Below are 13,247 nucleotides of genomic sequence, written 5' to 3'. Positions count from 1 at the left end.
CAAAACTATGGGCGTAACGTCATTGAAATAGTGTATGTGTTTACCGTGGTTAAAGAACAGCTCAATGAGAGAGAGAGAGGGAGACACTTTCTGTCCCTCCCTCTGTTCCTCCTATAAAAATATGGGGCTTGTGACCCCGTGCGCTCGGTGTAACTGGTGTTGTTCAGGATGGCGACCCCTCTAACGGACCAGGAGAAACGCAAGCAGATCAGCATCAGAGGGATAGTCGGTGTGGAGAATGTGGCGGAGCTAAAGAAGGGCTTCAACCGGCACCTGCACTTCACGCTGGTCAAAGACAGGAACGTCGCGACGCCTCGGGATTATTATTTCGCGCTCGCGCACACGGTGCGTGATCATCTGGTGGGACGCTGGATCCGAACACAGCAGTTCTACTATGAGGCCGACCCGAAGGCAAGTCCATAAAAAAAGTCATTTAGTAACTTTGACTATTGTACTAATGACTAATTTTACTTATGATTATTTGTCATTTGCCAAATCTAAAATGATTTTTTGAAATATAATTTGGGAAATATTTACTTAAGTTAACAGTGTATCCTTTTATTGAAATACAAGAAAAATAGTTATATGATTTTTGAACAGTTCTCGCACGTTTATTTATTGGTCACTTTTAAGATCAGCAGGTTGTCAGTCAGATTAAACAAGTCAGGTGCATAAATCTTTGAAAGATCATATAGTACAAGCAAGTTTTATGGATGGTTAGTATTAGTTCCAGTTGTTTGTGATTAAAGGGTTGGTTCACCCAAAAATGAAAATTCTGTCATTTATTACTCACCCTCATGCCGTTCCACACCCGTAAGACCTTCGTTGATCTTTGGAATGCAAATTAAAGGGATAGTTCCCCCAAAAATGAAAATTTGATGTTTATCTGCTTACCCCCAGTGCATCCAAGATGTAAAGGACTTTTTTTCTTCAGTTGAACTCAAATTATGATTTTTAACTGCAACCACTGCTGTCTGTCAGTCAAATAATAGCAGTGATTGGGAACTTGAACAATAAGAGTCGAAAAAACTTCCATAGACAAATCCAAATTAAACCCTGCGGCTCGTGACGACACATTGATGTCCTAAGACACGAAACGATCGGTTTGTGCGAGAAACCGAACAGTATTTATATAAGTTTTTACCTCTAATACACCACTATGTCCAACTTCGTTCAGCTTCCGGCTAGTGAGGTCGGATCGCGCTCTGACAACGGAAGTGATGTCTCGCGCTCATTGAAGTATATGGGCGAGACATCACTTCCGTCATCACAACGCGTTTTTTGACCTCACTAGCCGGAAGCTGAACAAAGTTGGACATAGTGGTGTATTAGAGGTAAAAATTATATAAATAATGTTCGGTTTCTCGCACAAACCGATCATTTCGTCTCTTAGGACATTAATGTGTCGTCACGAGCCGCAGGTTTTAATTTTGATTTGTCTAAGCAAGTTTTATTTACTGTTATAGTTGAAGTTCCCATCCACTGCTATTATTTGACTGACAGACGGCAGCGGTTGCAGTTAAAAATCATAATTTGCGTTCGACTGAAGAAAAAAAGTCACCTACATCTTGGATGCACTTGATAAACATCAAATTTTCATTTTTGGGTGAACTATACCTTTAAGATATTTTAGTAAGTATCCGTGAGGCCTGCATAGGGAGCAATGACATTTCCTCTCTCAAGATCCATAAAGGTACTAAAAACATATTTAAATCAGTTCATGTGAGTACAGTGGTTCAATGTTAATATTATAAAGTGACGAGAATATTTTTGGTGCACCAAAAAAAACAAAATAACGACTTATTTAGTGATGGCCGATTTCAAAACACTGCTTCAGGAAGCATCGGAGCACAGTGAATCTGTCTAATCTGCTGTTTGTAGCGCCAAAGTCACGTGATTTCAGCCGTTGGCAGTTTGACACACGATCCGAATCATGATTCGATACACTGATTCATTATGCTCCGAATCTTCCTGAAGCAGTGTTTTGAAATCGGCTATGACTAAATAAGTCGTTGTTTTGTTTTGTTTTTTGGCGCACCAAAAATATTTTCATCGCTTCATAATATTAATATTGAACCACTGTACTCACATGAACTGATTTAAATATGTTTTTAGTACCTTTATGGATCTTGAGAGAGGAAATGTCATCGGATTTCAACTAAAATATCTTAATTTGTGTTCCGAAGATTAATGAAGGTCTTACGGGTGTGAAACGGCATGAGGGTGAGTAATAAATGACAGCATTTTTGGGTAAACTAACCCTTTAACTGTCATGACAAACCTGAATATATTAGCTAATTTTTAATTTAACATTTATTTTCATTGTGATTTAAAAGTTATGAAAGTTAATACAGTTTTATAATTAATCATTTAAAAACTTATAATAATAATAGTATTTTTTATGGTTATGCACAGCTTTTATTCACAACATATTATTACAATTAGAAAAATTTGTCAAAATGTGCACCCAATGCGTAATCCATGAATGCAGTTTCTCTAGAAGTTTCTCAGTTTCCTCTTTGATTTGTGTGTGTGTGACTGTGTGTGATATTTCTATGTGCTTCAGCGTGTTTATTATCTGTCATTGGAGTTCTACATGGGTAGAGCGCTCCAGAACACCATGATTAATCTGGGTCTGCAGAACGCCTGTGATGAGGCTGTCTACCAGGTGAGAGACGACAAAACACTCATCCATCCATCTGCACATCTGGCTGTCTGTAAACCTCTCTTTTTCCTTCTAGCTGGGGTTGGATATGGAGGATCTGGAAGAGATGGAAGAAGATGCTGGATTAGGCAACGGAGGCCTGGGAAGATTAGCAGGTCTCTCTCTCTTGCTCTCTCTCGCACACTGTACAAATAATACCATGATAGAAGTGATATTTACTGTGTGTGTGTGTGTGTGTGTGTGTGAGCGATCCACAGCTTGTTTTCTCGACTCCATGGCGACTCTGGGTCTGGCTGCTTATGGATATGGGATCCGATATGAGTATGGAATCTTCAACCAGAAAATTAAAGATGGCTGGCAGGTGAACTTGATTGCTGGCAGAAGAATTCGTCCAGATTTCCTCAATTTTTGCATGACAAAAGTTCTCATGCACAAGCTTCTGATGTCCTAATACTGTTTGTTATAGTACTTCTGACTTCTGTATGGAAAAAACATATTTTCAGATATATTTTACAATGCAAGACATTTCCAAAATATATTTAAATAAATATATTTTTGATAAGTTTTAGTCACTTATATTTTCTCTCATATGCTTATATATTTCTAAATATATTTAAGAATATAAGAAATTGCCAAAATATATTTAAATAAATATATTTTTGATGCGTTTTAGTTATTTATATTTTCTCTTATATTTTTATGTATTTATATATTTTTTAAAAATGTTTCAGAATACGAGAGATTGCCAAAATTATATTTAACATATATTTTTGATGAGTTTTAGTTGCTTATATTTTCTTCATATATTTTTATATATTTAATCAAATAATTTTAAAAAATGTCAGAATACATAAAAAAGCCAAAATATATTTAAATAAATATATTTTGATACAAAGAATACAAAAAGAAATACAAATACAATCCAGAATAGAAAAAAAAAAAATCCAAAATAATGCTAATATAGATTTAAAAATATATTTAAACAAATATTTTTTTAGGTATAAGTTTTAGTTACTTATATTTTCTTATATATTTTATATTTGTAGTTACTTTGTAGGACAGCGTCTGCATAAAAATCAATGCATATGGGCCAGGAGTCCATTGCGTTTGTGGTCACTGGCCTGGTGCATGTGAGCTTGTCACTAAGCTGATAATACTGGACCAATGGGGATCTTGTGCAAGCAGTAGTAGGTTGATAAGAAACAGTGGCTCAATTTATTTGCAAAAGGACAGTGATAATGCTGTGTTTGTGTAATGAAAATGCTCATTTTTTTTTAAAAATACACACACCTGAACTTTAACCTGCCCTAGATCTGAGTACTGTGTCCTCCAGTGCAGATTGACACTGACATCCTCTTCGTCATCGCTGTATGTCTGTTAGGTTGAGGAAGCAGATGATTGGTTGAGGTATGGTAACCCTTGGGAGAAGGCCCGTCCTGAGTTCATGCTACCTGTGCATTTCTATGGCCGTGTGGAGGAAGAGGAGGGGAAGGAGCCGAAATGGGTTGACACACAGGTATGAACGCAGTTACAGGCATACAGTATATACACACCCACAAGATAGCAAGGTACTCTGCCAGATTTGTAATGCATGTTTGTGGTGCAGGTGGTCCTGGCCATGCCGTATGACACGCCAATCCCTGGCTACATGAACAACACGGTGAACACCATGCGCCTGTGGTCCGCACGCGCTCCCAACGACTTCAATCTCCGAGACTGTGAGTCATTCACACAATCCAATTTATCTGATATCTTTTTGTAATTCCATATCAGACAAACACTTCTTTTATTACTAAAATCAACATGAAATCCTAATTTATCCTATTTTTTGGTTTTATTATGAACGATTCATTAATGCATGTTCTTCCAAATACTATTCATCAAGATATAATATAGCATATAAAGTGTTTCAACTGCTTGCATGGATGAAATCAATCTCTGTCTTTCATTTTTTTCTCATTTAATTATTCACTTAAAATTATATGTCATATTATGGAAGCAATATAGGTTGTGAACTTAATGGTATTGGAATTTATATGTAATAATTCAATGATGGATGTTTTTTTCACAGTTAATGTTGGCGATTATATTCAGGCAGTTTTGGACCGTAACTTAGCAGAAAACATTTCCCGCGTGCTTTATCCAAATGACAATGTAAGTTTTTCCACCCTCTTCAAGGCAGATTGAGGTTTAAATGTCTTTTCTGTATTTAAACTGCATTAATTATTGTTTGCAGAAAATTAGGTTTCAATTATCCAGTTTAAGCTGGTTAGAAATTTAATCTCACATCTGATTCCAAAACTTCATTTTGTAGTTTTCTGACACTTTGCAATTGGTGGGTGTTGTAGTTTTTTGAGGGAAAGGAGCTGCGTTTGAAGCAGGAATATTTTGTGGTGGCAGCAACTTTACAAGATGTGATTCGCCGCTTTAAGACCTCGAAGAAAAACTGCTCTGGGCCGTTGTCATTTGACAGCTTCCCTGATAAGGTCAGCTTTTACCACACACATCCATTTTGGTCACTTCCCACCTACAAAGGTCACTACGTTAGTGCTCTGCATTAAGTGATTGAGCTGGAAAGACAGTCACTGCATGCATTTGTGTGATTCCTCATATCTGTGTTTTAGGTTGCCATCCAGCTGAATGATACTCATCCTGCTATGGCCATTCCTGAGCTGATGAGGATATTTGTGGACATTGAGAAACTGGACTGGGACACAGTAAGATTCATAAATTTATGATACTCTGTGACAGCACATGCAATATATGTTTATCATGCGTTATACATGTTCAGATGTTAAAGGTGCCATAGAAAATTGAATTTACCTTGGCATAGTTTAATAACAAGAGTTCAGTACATGGAAATGACATACAGTGAGTCTCAAACTCCATTGTTTCCTCCTTCTTATGTAAATCTCATTTGTTTCAAAGACCTTCGAAGAACAGGCGAATCTCAACATATCACCGACTGTTACGTAACAGTCGGGATCATTAATATGTACGCCCCCAATATTTGCATATGCCAGCTCATGTTCAAGGCATTAGACAAGGGCAGCCAGTATTAAAGGGATAGTTCACCCAAAAATGAAAATTTGATGTTTATCTGCTTACCCCCAGTGCATCCAAGATGTAGGTGACTTTTTTTCTTCAGTCGAACGCAAATTATGATTTTTAACTGCAACCGCTGCCCTCTGTCAGTCAAATAATAGCAGTAGATGGGAACTTCAACTATAACAGTAAATAAAACTTGCTTAGACAAATCAAAATTAAAACCTGCGGCTCGTGACGACACATTGATGTCCTAAGAGACGAAACGATCGGTTTGTGCGAGAAACCGAACATTATTTATATAATTTTTACCTCTAATACACCACTATGTCCAACTTCGTTCAGCTTCCTGTTAGTGAGGTCAAAAAACGTGTTGTGAAGACGGAAGTGATGTCTCGCCAATATACTTCAATGAGCGCGAGACATCACTTCCGTTGTCAGAGCGCGATCCGACCTCACTAGCCGGAAGCTGAACGAAGTTGGACATAGTGGTGTATTAGAGGTAAAAAATGATATAAATACTGTTCGGTTTCTCGCACAAACCGATCGTTTCGTGTCTTAGGACATCAATGTGTCGTCACGAGCCGCAGGGTTTAATTTGGATTTGTCTATGGAAGTTTTTTCGACTCTTATTGTCCAAGTTCCCAATCACTGCTATTATTTGACTGACAGACGGCAGCGGTTGCAGTTAAAAATCATAATTTGCGTTCGACTGAAGAAAAAAAGTCATCTACATCTTGGATGCCCTGGGGGTAAGCAGATAAACATAAAATTTTCATTTTTGGGTGAACTATCCCTTTAACGTCTGGATCTGTGTAGCTGAATCAACAGACTAGGTAAGCAAGCAAGAACAATAGCGAAAAATGGCAAATGGAGCAATAATAACCATGATATCATGATATTTTTAGTGATATTTGTAAATTGTCTTTCTAAATGTTTCGTTAGCATGTTGCTAATGTACTGTTAAATGTGGTTAAAGTTACCATCGTTTCTTACTGTAATCACGGAGACAAGAGAGTCGTCGTTATTTTCATTTTTAAACACTTGCAGTCTGTATAATTCACAAACACATCTTCATTCTTTATAAACCTCTCCAACAGTGTGTAATGTTAGCTTTAGCCACGGAGCACCATCAACTCATTCAGAATCAAATGTAAACATCCAAATAAATACCATACTTACATGATCTGATATGCTGCATGACGAACAGTTTGTAAAGATCCATTTCGAGGGTTATATTAGCTATGTGAACTTTGTTTATGCAATGTATTATAGAGTCGCGAGCTCGGGGGCGGGGAGCGCGAGCATTTAAAGGGGAAGCATGCTGAATCGGCGCATTTATAATGTTGCCCCAAAATAGATAAAAAAAATCTATGGTGTATTTTGAGCTGAAACTTCACAGACACATTCAAGGGACACCTTAGACTTATATTACATCTTGTGAAAAAGCATTCTAGGGCACCTTTAAGAAAACACTAACTGAAGTTCAATCCATAAGAAAATATGTAGTACACTAAGAGCATGCTGTAGTGTTACGTGCTATTCAAAACGACACATGTAATCGCTTTTGGTCTGTGCGCGCTCATGTGTTTTGGAGGAGGCGTGGCTTTGGATAGTGATTTGCAGGGAGGGTGGGATTGTATGCTTTCAATGCTAGTGGGTTAATGTTAGCATTTCCAAGATCACCTACTGCACCTTTAATTAATGTAAGTTTAAGAATACTGTATATAAATGTATATAAACACATCTTCATTCTTTATAAATCTCTCCAACAGTGTGTAATGTTAGCTTTAACTTATTCTTAATGTAAGTTTAAGAATAATGTATATAAATACTGCTAAAATTACATTGATGCTATAGGAATGTGCTTAGTTTGATGAAGTGGCTCAAAAACTCAAAAGGAGTTAAATGTAGACATTTTGGTTGTTTTTGTACATTTAACAGTATGTCGGATTTGTCAAGGCAACGTGATTATTCAAAGTGAGTTCTTCTTTGTGATCGTCTAGGCCTGGAATATCACTAAGAAAACATTTGCATACACCAACCACACGGTTCTGCCTGAGGCTCTGGAGCGCTGGCCAGTCGAACTGATGGAGAAACTTTTACCCCGACACCTGCAGATCATATACAGGATCAACCAAACACACCTGGATGTGAGTACGCTCCAAATTATAGAGGATTTGTCTGTTTTTGTACACCCACATACTGTACACTAGTAAACCCAGCATTAATGTTTTATATGTGTGTGTGTGTGTGTGTGTGTGTAGCATATAGCATCTCTGTTTCCAGAAGATATGGATCGAATACGCAGGATGTCTCTGATTGAGGAGGCAGGGGGAAAGAGGGTGAACATGGCTCATCTCTGCATCGTGGGCTCACACAAGGTCAATGGCGTTGCTGAGATTCACTCAGACATCATCAAAAGAGATGTGTAGGGCTTTCTCTTTCTCACTCACTCTCTCACAAACACACAATCCTACATCCCATTGCTAATTATTTTGTTCATTTTGAATGCAATCATATAGATTCCGAGACTTCAGCGAGCTGGAACCAGAGAAATTTCAGAATAAAACAAACGGCATAACACCACGACGCTGGCTGCTCCTCTGCAACCCAGGACTCGCTGATCTTATTGCAGAGGTCCAACACACATACACACATGTTTTTCCTCTCTTTTTTAACATGTTTTTTCAATTCATATGCTTTTTTTGTATTTGTGTTTGTAGGCTATCGGTGAAGAGTATGTAAAAGATCTGACTCAGCTGCAGAAGCTGAATGATCTGGTTGACGATGACGCCTTCATCCGAGATGTAGCCAAAGTCAAACAGGTTAAAACACACACTCCTCTCAGATCAATACATTTGTAAATCTTATTCACGTAGGACATGATTTTAATTGCCAAGTTTGAAAACCCATGTCCTCATTGTTTCTCCTCTTCAATGTCAGAAAAAAAAACTAGTTACTGACTCATATGAATGATATTAGTCATAAAATTCAATTCAAAGTCAGTTCCAGTTCGTTTTTTTGGTATGTTTTTTGTGTGTATAGGATAACAAGCTGAAGTTTGCACAGTATTTAGAGAAGGTGTACAATGTGGACGTAAATCCTGCATCCATGTTTGATGTCCATGTGAAAAGAATCCATGAGTACAAGCGACAGCTTCTCAATTGCCTTCACGTCATCACCATGTACAACCGTATGTACACACACACACACACACTTTTTGCATGTTTTATGAAAAGCATTCTTCCATGTAGAGACACTTTTTAAGTAAACAATACAATTCTGGCATTATTTACTGTCTTTGATTTTTTTAGATGTTTCATTAAGAATGTTTCAACTGTTTCACACACAGGAATCAAGAGGAGCCCCACAAAACCGTTTGTGCCGCGGACTGTGATTATCGGGGGCAAGGTAAAACAAACAACCTTTTTCAAACACACTCACATTCACTGATTTGCAATATGTACACTGCTGTTCAAAAGTAATATTGTGAAATATTATTACAATCTAAAATTATTTTCTATATGAATTGTAATTTATTCCTGTGATGGTAAAGCATCATTACTTCAGTCTTCAGTGTCACATGATCCTTCAGAAATCATTCTGATATGCTGATTTGGTTCAACTGTGAAAACACTTGAGCTGCTTAATATTTTTGTGGAAACCATAATACATTTATAAAGAATTTTTTGATGAATGAAGTTCAAAAGAACAGCATTTATTTGAAATAGAAAATATTTTTTAACATTATAAATGTCTTAGCTGTCACTTTTGATCAATTTAATGCATCCTTGCTGAATAAAAGTTACTTTTTTTAATATAAATGACCTCAGACTTTTGAATGGTCGTGTATGTTTATTTCTGCAGGCTGCTCCTGGATATCACATGGCAAAGATGATCATTAAGTTGATCACCACTGTCGCTGATGTCGTCAATAACGATCCTGTGATTGGCCATAAACTGAAGGTCATTTACCTGGAGAACTACAGAGTGTCACTGGCAGAGAAAGGTAACATACACACTACTACTTTTTAACAACTAAACTGGGTATGGTATTTTCTGTGCATTTATGCTGAAATTTCTGTTCATCTGTGTTTTATGTGCAGTGATCCCAGCTACAGATCTGTCAGAGCAGATCTCCACTGCGGGTACGGAGGCGTCCGGAACCGGAAACATGAAGTTCATGCTGAACGGGGCGCTGACCATTGGCACAATGGATGGTGCCAACGTGGAAATGGCAGAAGAAGCTGGAGAAGAAAACCTCTTCATCTTCGGCATGAGGGTGGAAGATGTAGCAGAGATGGATAAAGAAGGGTAGAGAATGAAAAAGAGAGATTAAATCAATGGAAATGGATGCTGAGGAAATGTCATGCCATCTTTGTGCTTGCGTGAAGACATTAACCATTCCTGTGTGTGTGTGTGTGTGTGTGTGTGTGCAGCTATGATGCATTACAATATTATGAGAGTCTTCCGGAGCTGAAACAGGCCATAAATCAGATTAAAAGTGGCTATTTTTCACCGAAACAGCCTGAGATGTTCAGCGACATCATCAACATGCTGTTCCATCATGATCGGTAAAATGCGCATACAAACACAAGCTTTCTTTCTTAAATTCCTACATTACTCTCTCATCACTCTAACATTTTTCTCCAGGTTTAAAGTTTTCGCAGACTATGAGTCTTATGTCAAGTGTCAGGAGAAAGTCAGCGCTCTGTATAAGGTGAGCATTATCACATGTTACTGCCTACCACATGGGGAGATTCATTTAATGTTCAACATTAATTACATTAGTGATGGTGGCTTTCTAATGAAGCTTCAAAACCTCAGCTGTTTTGAATCAGTGGTTCGTATCAAACTGGCCAGATCACATGACTGTATGAAATAAGGCTTTGTTACAACATAATGTTTCGAACTTTGGTTTTGAATTCGTGAATTATGATGGTTTGCCACTAGAGGGCGTTGTTTTGTTGAACTCATGAACCAGTGTCTGTGGTTCTCAGCAAACTTCTATAGGAGCCTCAAGATTACTTAAAATTATTAAAACATAACATTGAAACATTATATAAAACAAGCATTAAAATAAGCTAAAACTTTTTTTTCAAAATTTTTTTTTTTTAATGTACCCCCTCAAAAACTTTGTTGCCTTTCTTTGATTAATTATAAAAGTGTAATTTCTAGACCTAGAAAAGCCATAGGAAATGCATACATTTTATGAATATACAATTTTCTAGTTATGCCAAGCTCTAAAATATTTTTACTTTATGTGAATAAAATATTTTTTAAAAATATATTTTAGTATATTTAGTAAATCACAGACAACTGAAAAAAATGTCACGAGGCCTTTGAATATTTTTGTGGACAATGGGGGGCCTTTGGGTTTAGAACCACTGTAAGAGATGGTTTTAACTGACCTCAGGTCAGTTTTATAATGTAGGTTCAGTTTGAATTAATTTATTGAATTTTAATAAACATGCTTGTATAATAAAAAGGGATAATAATAAATGGCCTAATTAGCCAAGTCCTGCCTAAAAACACATAAAACAAGCATTAAAATAAATAAATAAATAAAACAAATTATTCATATTCAATGATTTATAGTTTACATTTAATAGAAACACTTGTTATTAGTTTGTAAAATGTATCTATATGCACGTCCGAAACAGTGACTCATTTTGCAAAGTTATTAATTCAGTTGATTCAGTTTCGAAAAGCTTAGTTTCTCCTATCACTACATTTATTTCATTTAATGACATTGTAATTTTGAGTAAACTTTGATTATCTTTACTCATCATTTGCTGACTCAGTTTGTCGATTTCCAACCCCAAGCTATTTTTTTTCTGTGAAACACAAAAGGCGAAATTTAAGAATCTTTTTAAGAATATGTAAGATTTAAAGGGTTAGTTCACCCAAAAATGAAATTTCTATCATTAATTACTCACCCTCATGTCTTTCAAAACCCGTAAGACTTTCGTTCATCTTCAGAACACAAATGAAGGTCTTGTTGATCTTTCTGTCCATAGGCATCTTATAAAGCGATTGTGTCTCTTCGGAAAATTTGGACTAAACCGCTCAATTCATACGGATTAGTTTTACGATCTCTTTATGAACTTGAAACGTCAAAGTGTCAGTTGCATAGCTGCTTTTATCAAAAAGATCTCAATTTGTGTTCTGAAGATGAATGAGAGTCTTACGGGTTTGGAACAACATGAGGGTGAGTCATTAATTACAGAATTTTAATTTTTGGGTGAACTAACCCTTTAAGAATCATTACACAGCTCTTTTTTATATAGCAACAGGTCAAAGTGACCGTGGATGTCAAGCTACAGAAAATTACAAAAATACCCTAAACGCTCATTTAAACTAGTCCATATTTCTCTGTTTCTGTCTACAGGATCAGAGAGAGTGGACTCGGGTGGTAATTAAGAACATTGCGGCATCTGGAAAGTTCTCGAGTGACCGCACCATTACAGACTACGCCACTGAGATCTGGGGAGTGGAGCCCACTGACCTGAAGATCCCTCCACCCAGTGAACCACGTGAAGCTCTGGAGGAAACCGCTCGCGCCTTGCGCAAGATCTGAACAGTGTTATAGGATCATGAGAAGACTTGTTACAGAAGTTGATATAATTAACTTAGTAAGAATTAATTTTCCAGATATACTTTCAATTTTTAAATGTTCATGTATTACTTTTTAAATGAACGCATTGTACTAGCTAAAATAAATATTACGTTTTAATTCAACACTGAAGTCAAATTATTCATATAGTAGCTATCAGTCAATATATTGATTTTATAAATATATTGGTGGTGGCGCTAATGGTTGAGGAGATTCCTCGCTCCAAATGTGTAAAACGATTGAAGAAAAGTGCTATATAAATGTAATTAAATATGATAATTATTTATTCAAAATTCATTAAAAAATTTTTAAAATTACTGAGAGTGAAAAAGGAGAGTGATGAGAGGCAGAAGACAGAGTTTCACAGTTCAACATACTGACATTCAGCACTTTTATAGTACAAAAGAAAATAGAGTTTTACCAAAAACAAGGGCTTCCAATGGCAAGCTTGCGGTTTATATTTCAAAGGAACACAAAATGTATGCCCTGAATACATCTGACAAATAAATAAATAAATATAAATATACACTACCATTCAAAAGTTTGGGGTCAGTAAGATGTTTCTATTTGAAATAAATGAATACTAGGCTATAATTCAGCAAAAATTAAAGACTTCTACATTGTTACAAAATAAATTCCATTTCAAACAAATGCTTTTTTAAAACTTTCTAGTCATCAAAGAATATTGAAAAAAGTATCAAGGTTTACACAAAAATATTAAAGGTGCAGTGAGCAATTTCTGAGAAACACACTTGTAGCCAATCAACAGTAAGGGGCGTGTTAGTGAATTTGGGGGCGGAGCTTTTAAAGATAGGAGTGTGATCCATTTGGAGATGGGCTTTGTTTTGGTGATTTCAAATGTTTCTCAGAAACCGCTTACTGCACCTTTAAGCAACACTATTGTTTTTATTTAACATT

The 13,247-nt window shown here is 36.5% G+C and overlaps 1 protein-coding gene across 1 annotated transcript; it reads left to right on the top strand.

The window, feature by feature from the left end:
* Positions 1-160: 160 nt before the first annotated feature.
* Positions 161-12,492, top strand: pygl (phosphorylase, glycogen, liver). Its single transcript, XM_067385413.1, has 20 exons — positions 161-411; positions 2,567-2,668; positions 2,742-2,820; positions 2,923-3,026; positions 4,047-4,181; positions 4,272-4,383; positions 4,737-4,819; positions 5,014-5,151; positions 5,290-5,382; positions 7,717-7,863; positions 7,978-8,141; positions 8,236-8,350; positions 8,437-8,538; positions 8,759-8,906; positions 9,066-9,124; positions 9,581-9,722; positions 9,820-10,027; positions 10,153-10,287; positions 10,367-10,433; positions 12,105-12,492. Exons 1-20 carry the CDS (start codon positions 169-171, stop codon positions 12,291-12,293), a joined length of 2,565 nt encoding a protein of 854 aa, XP_067241514.1. The 5' UTR covers positions 161-168; the 3' UTR covers positions 12,294-12,492.
* The last annotated feature ends 755 nt before the right edge of the window (positions 12,493-13,247 follow it).

The sequence above is a fragment of the Chanodichthys erythropterus genome, chromosome 5, assembly GCF_024489055.1.
Source record: "Chanodichthys erythropterus isolate Z2021 chromosome 5, ASM2448905v1, whole genome shotgun sequence".
Lineage (NCBI taxonomy): Eukaryota > Metazoa > Chordata > Actinopteri > Cypriniformes > Xenocyprididae > Chanodichthys > Chanodichthys erythropterus.
The sequence above is the reverse complement of the archived record's forward strand: the minus strand, read 5'-3'. Positions and strand labels throughout refer to the sequence as shown.

Coding starts and splice junctions, on each gene's coding strand:
- pygl (XM_067385413.1), top strand. CDS start 169: ATGGCGACCCCTCTAACGGACCAGGAGAAACGCAAGCAGATCAGCATC. Junction 4,182..4,271: donor CGAAATGGGTTGACACACAG/GTATGAACGCAG, acceptor TTTGTGGTGCAG/GTGGTCCTGGCCATGCCGTA. Junction 10,028..10,152: donor GCAGAGATGGATAAAGAAGG/GTAGAGAATGAA, acceptor GTGTGTGTGCAG/CTATGATGCATTACAATATT.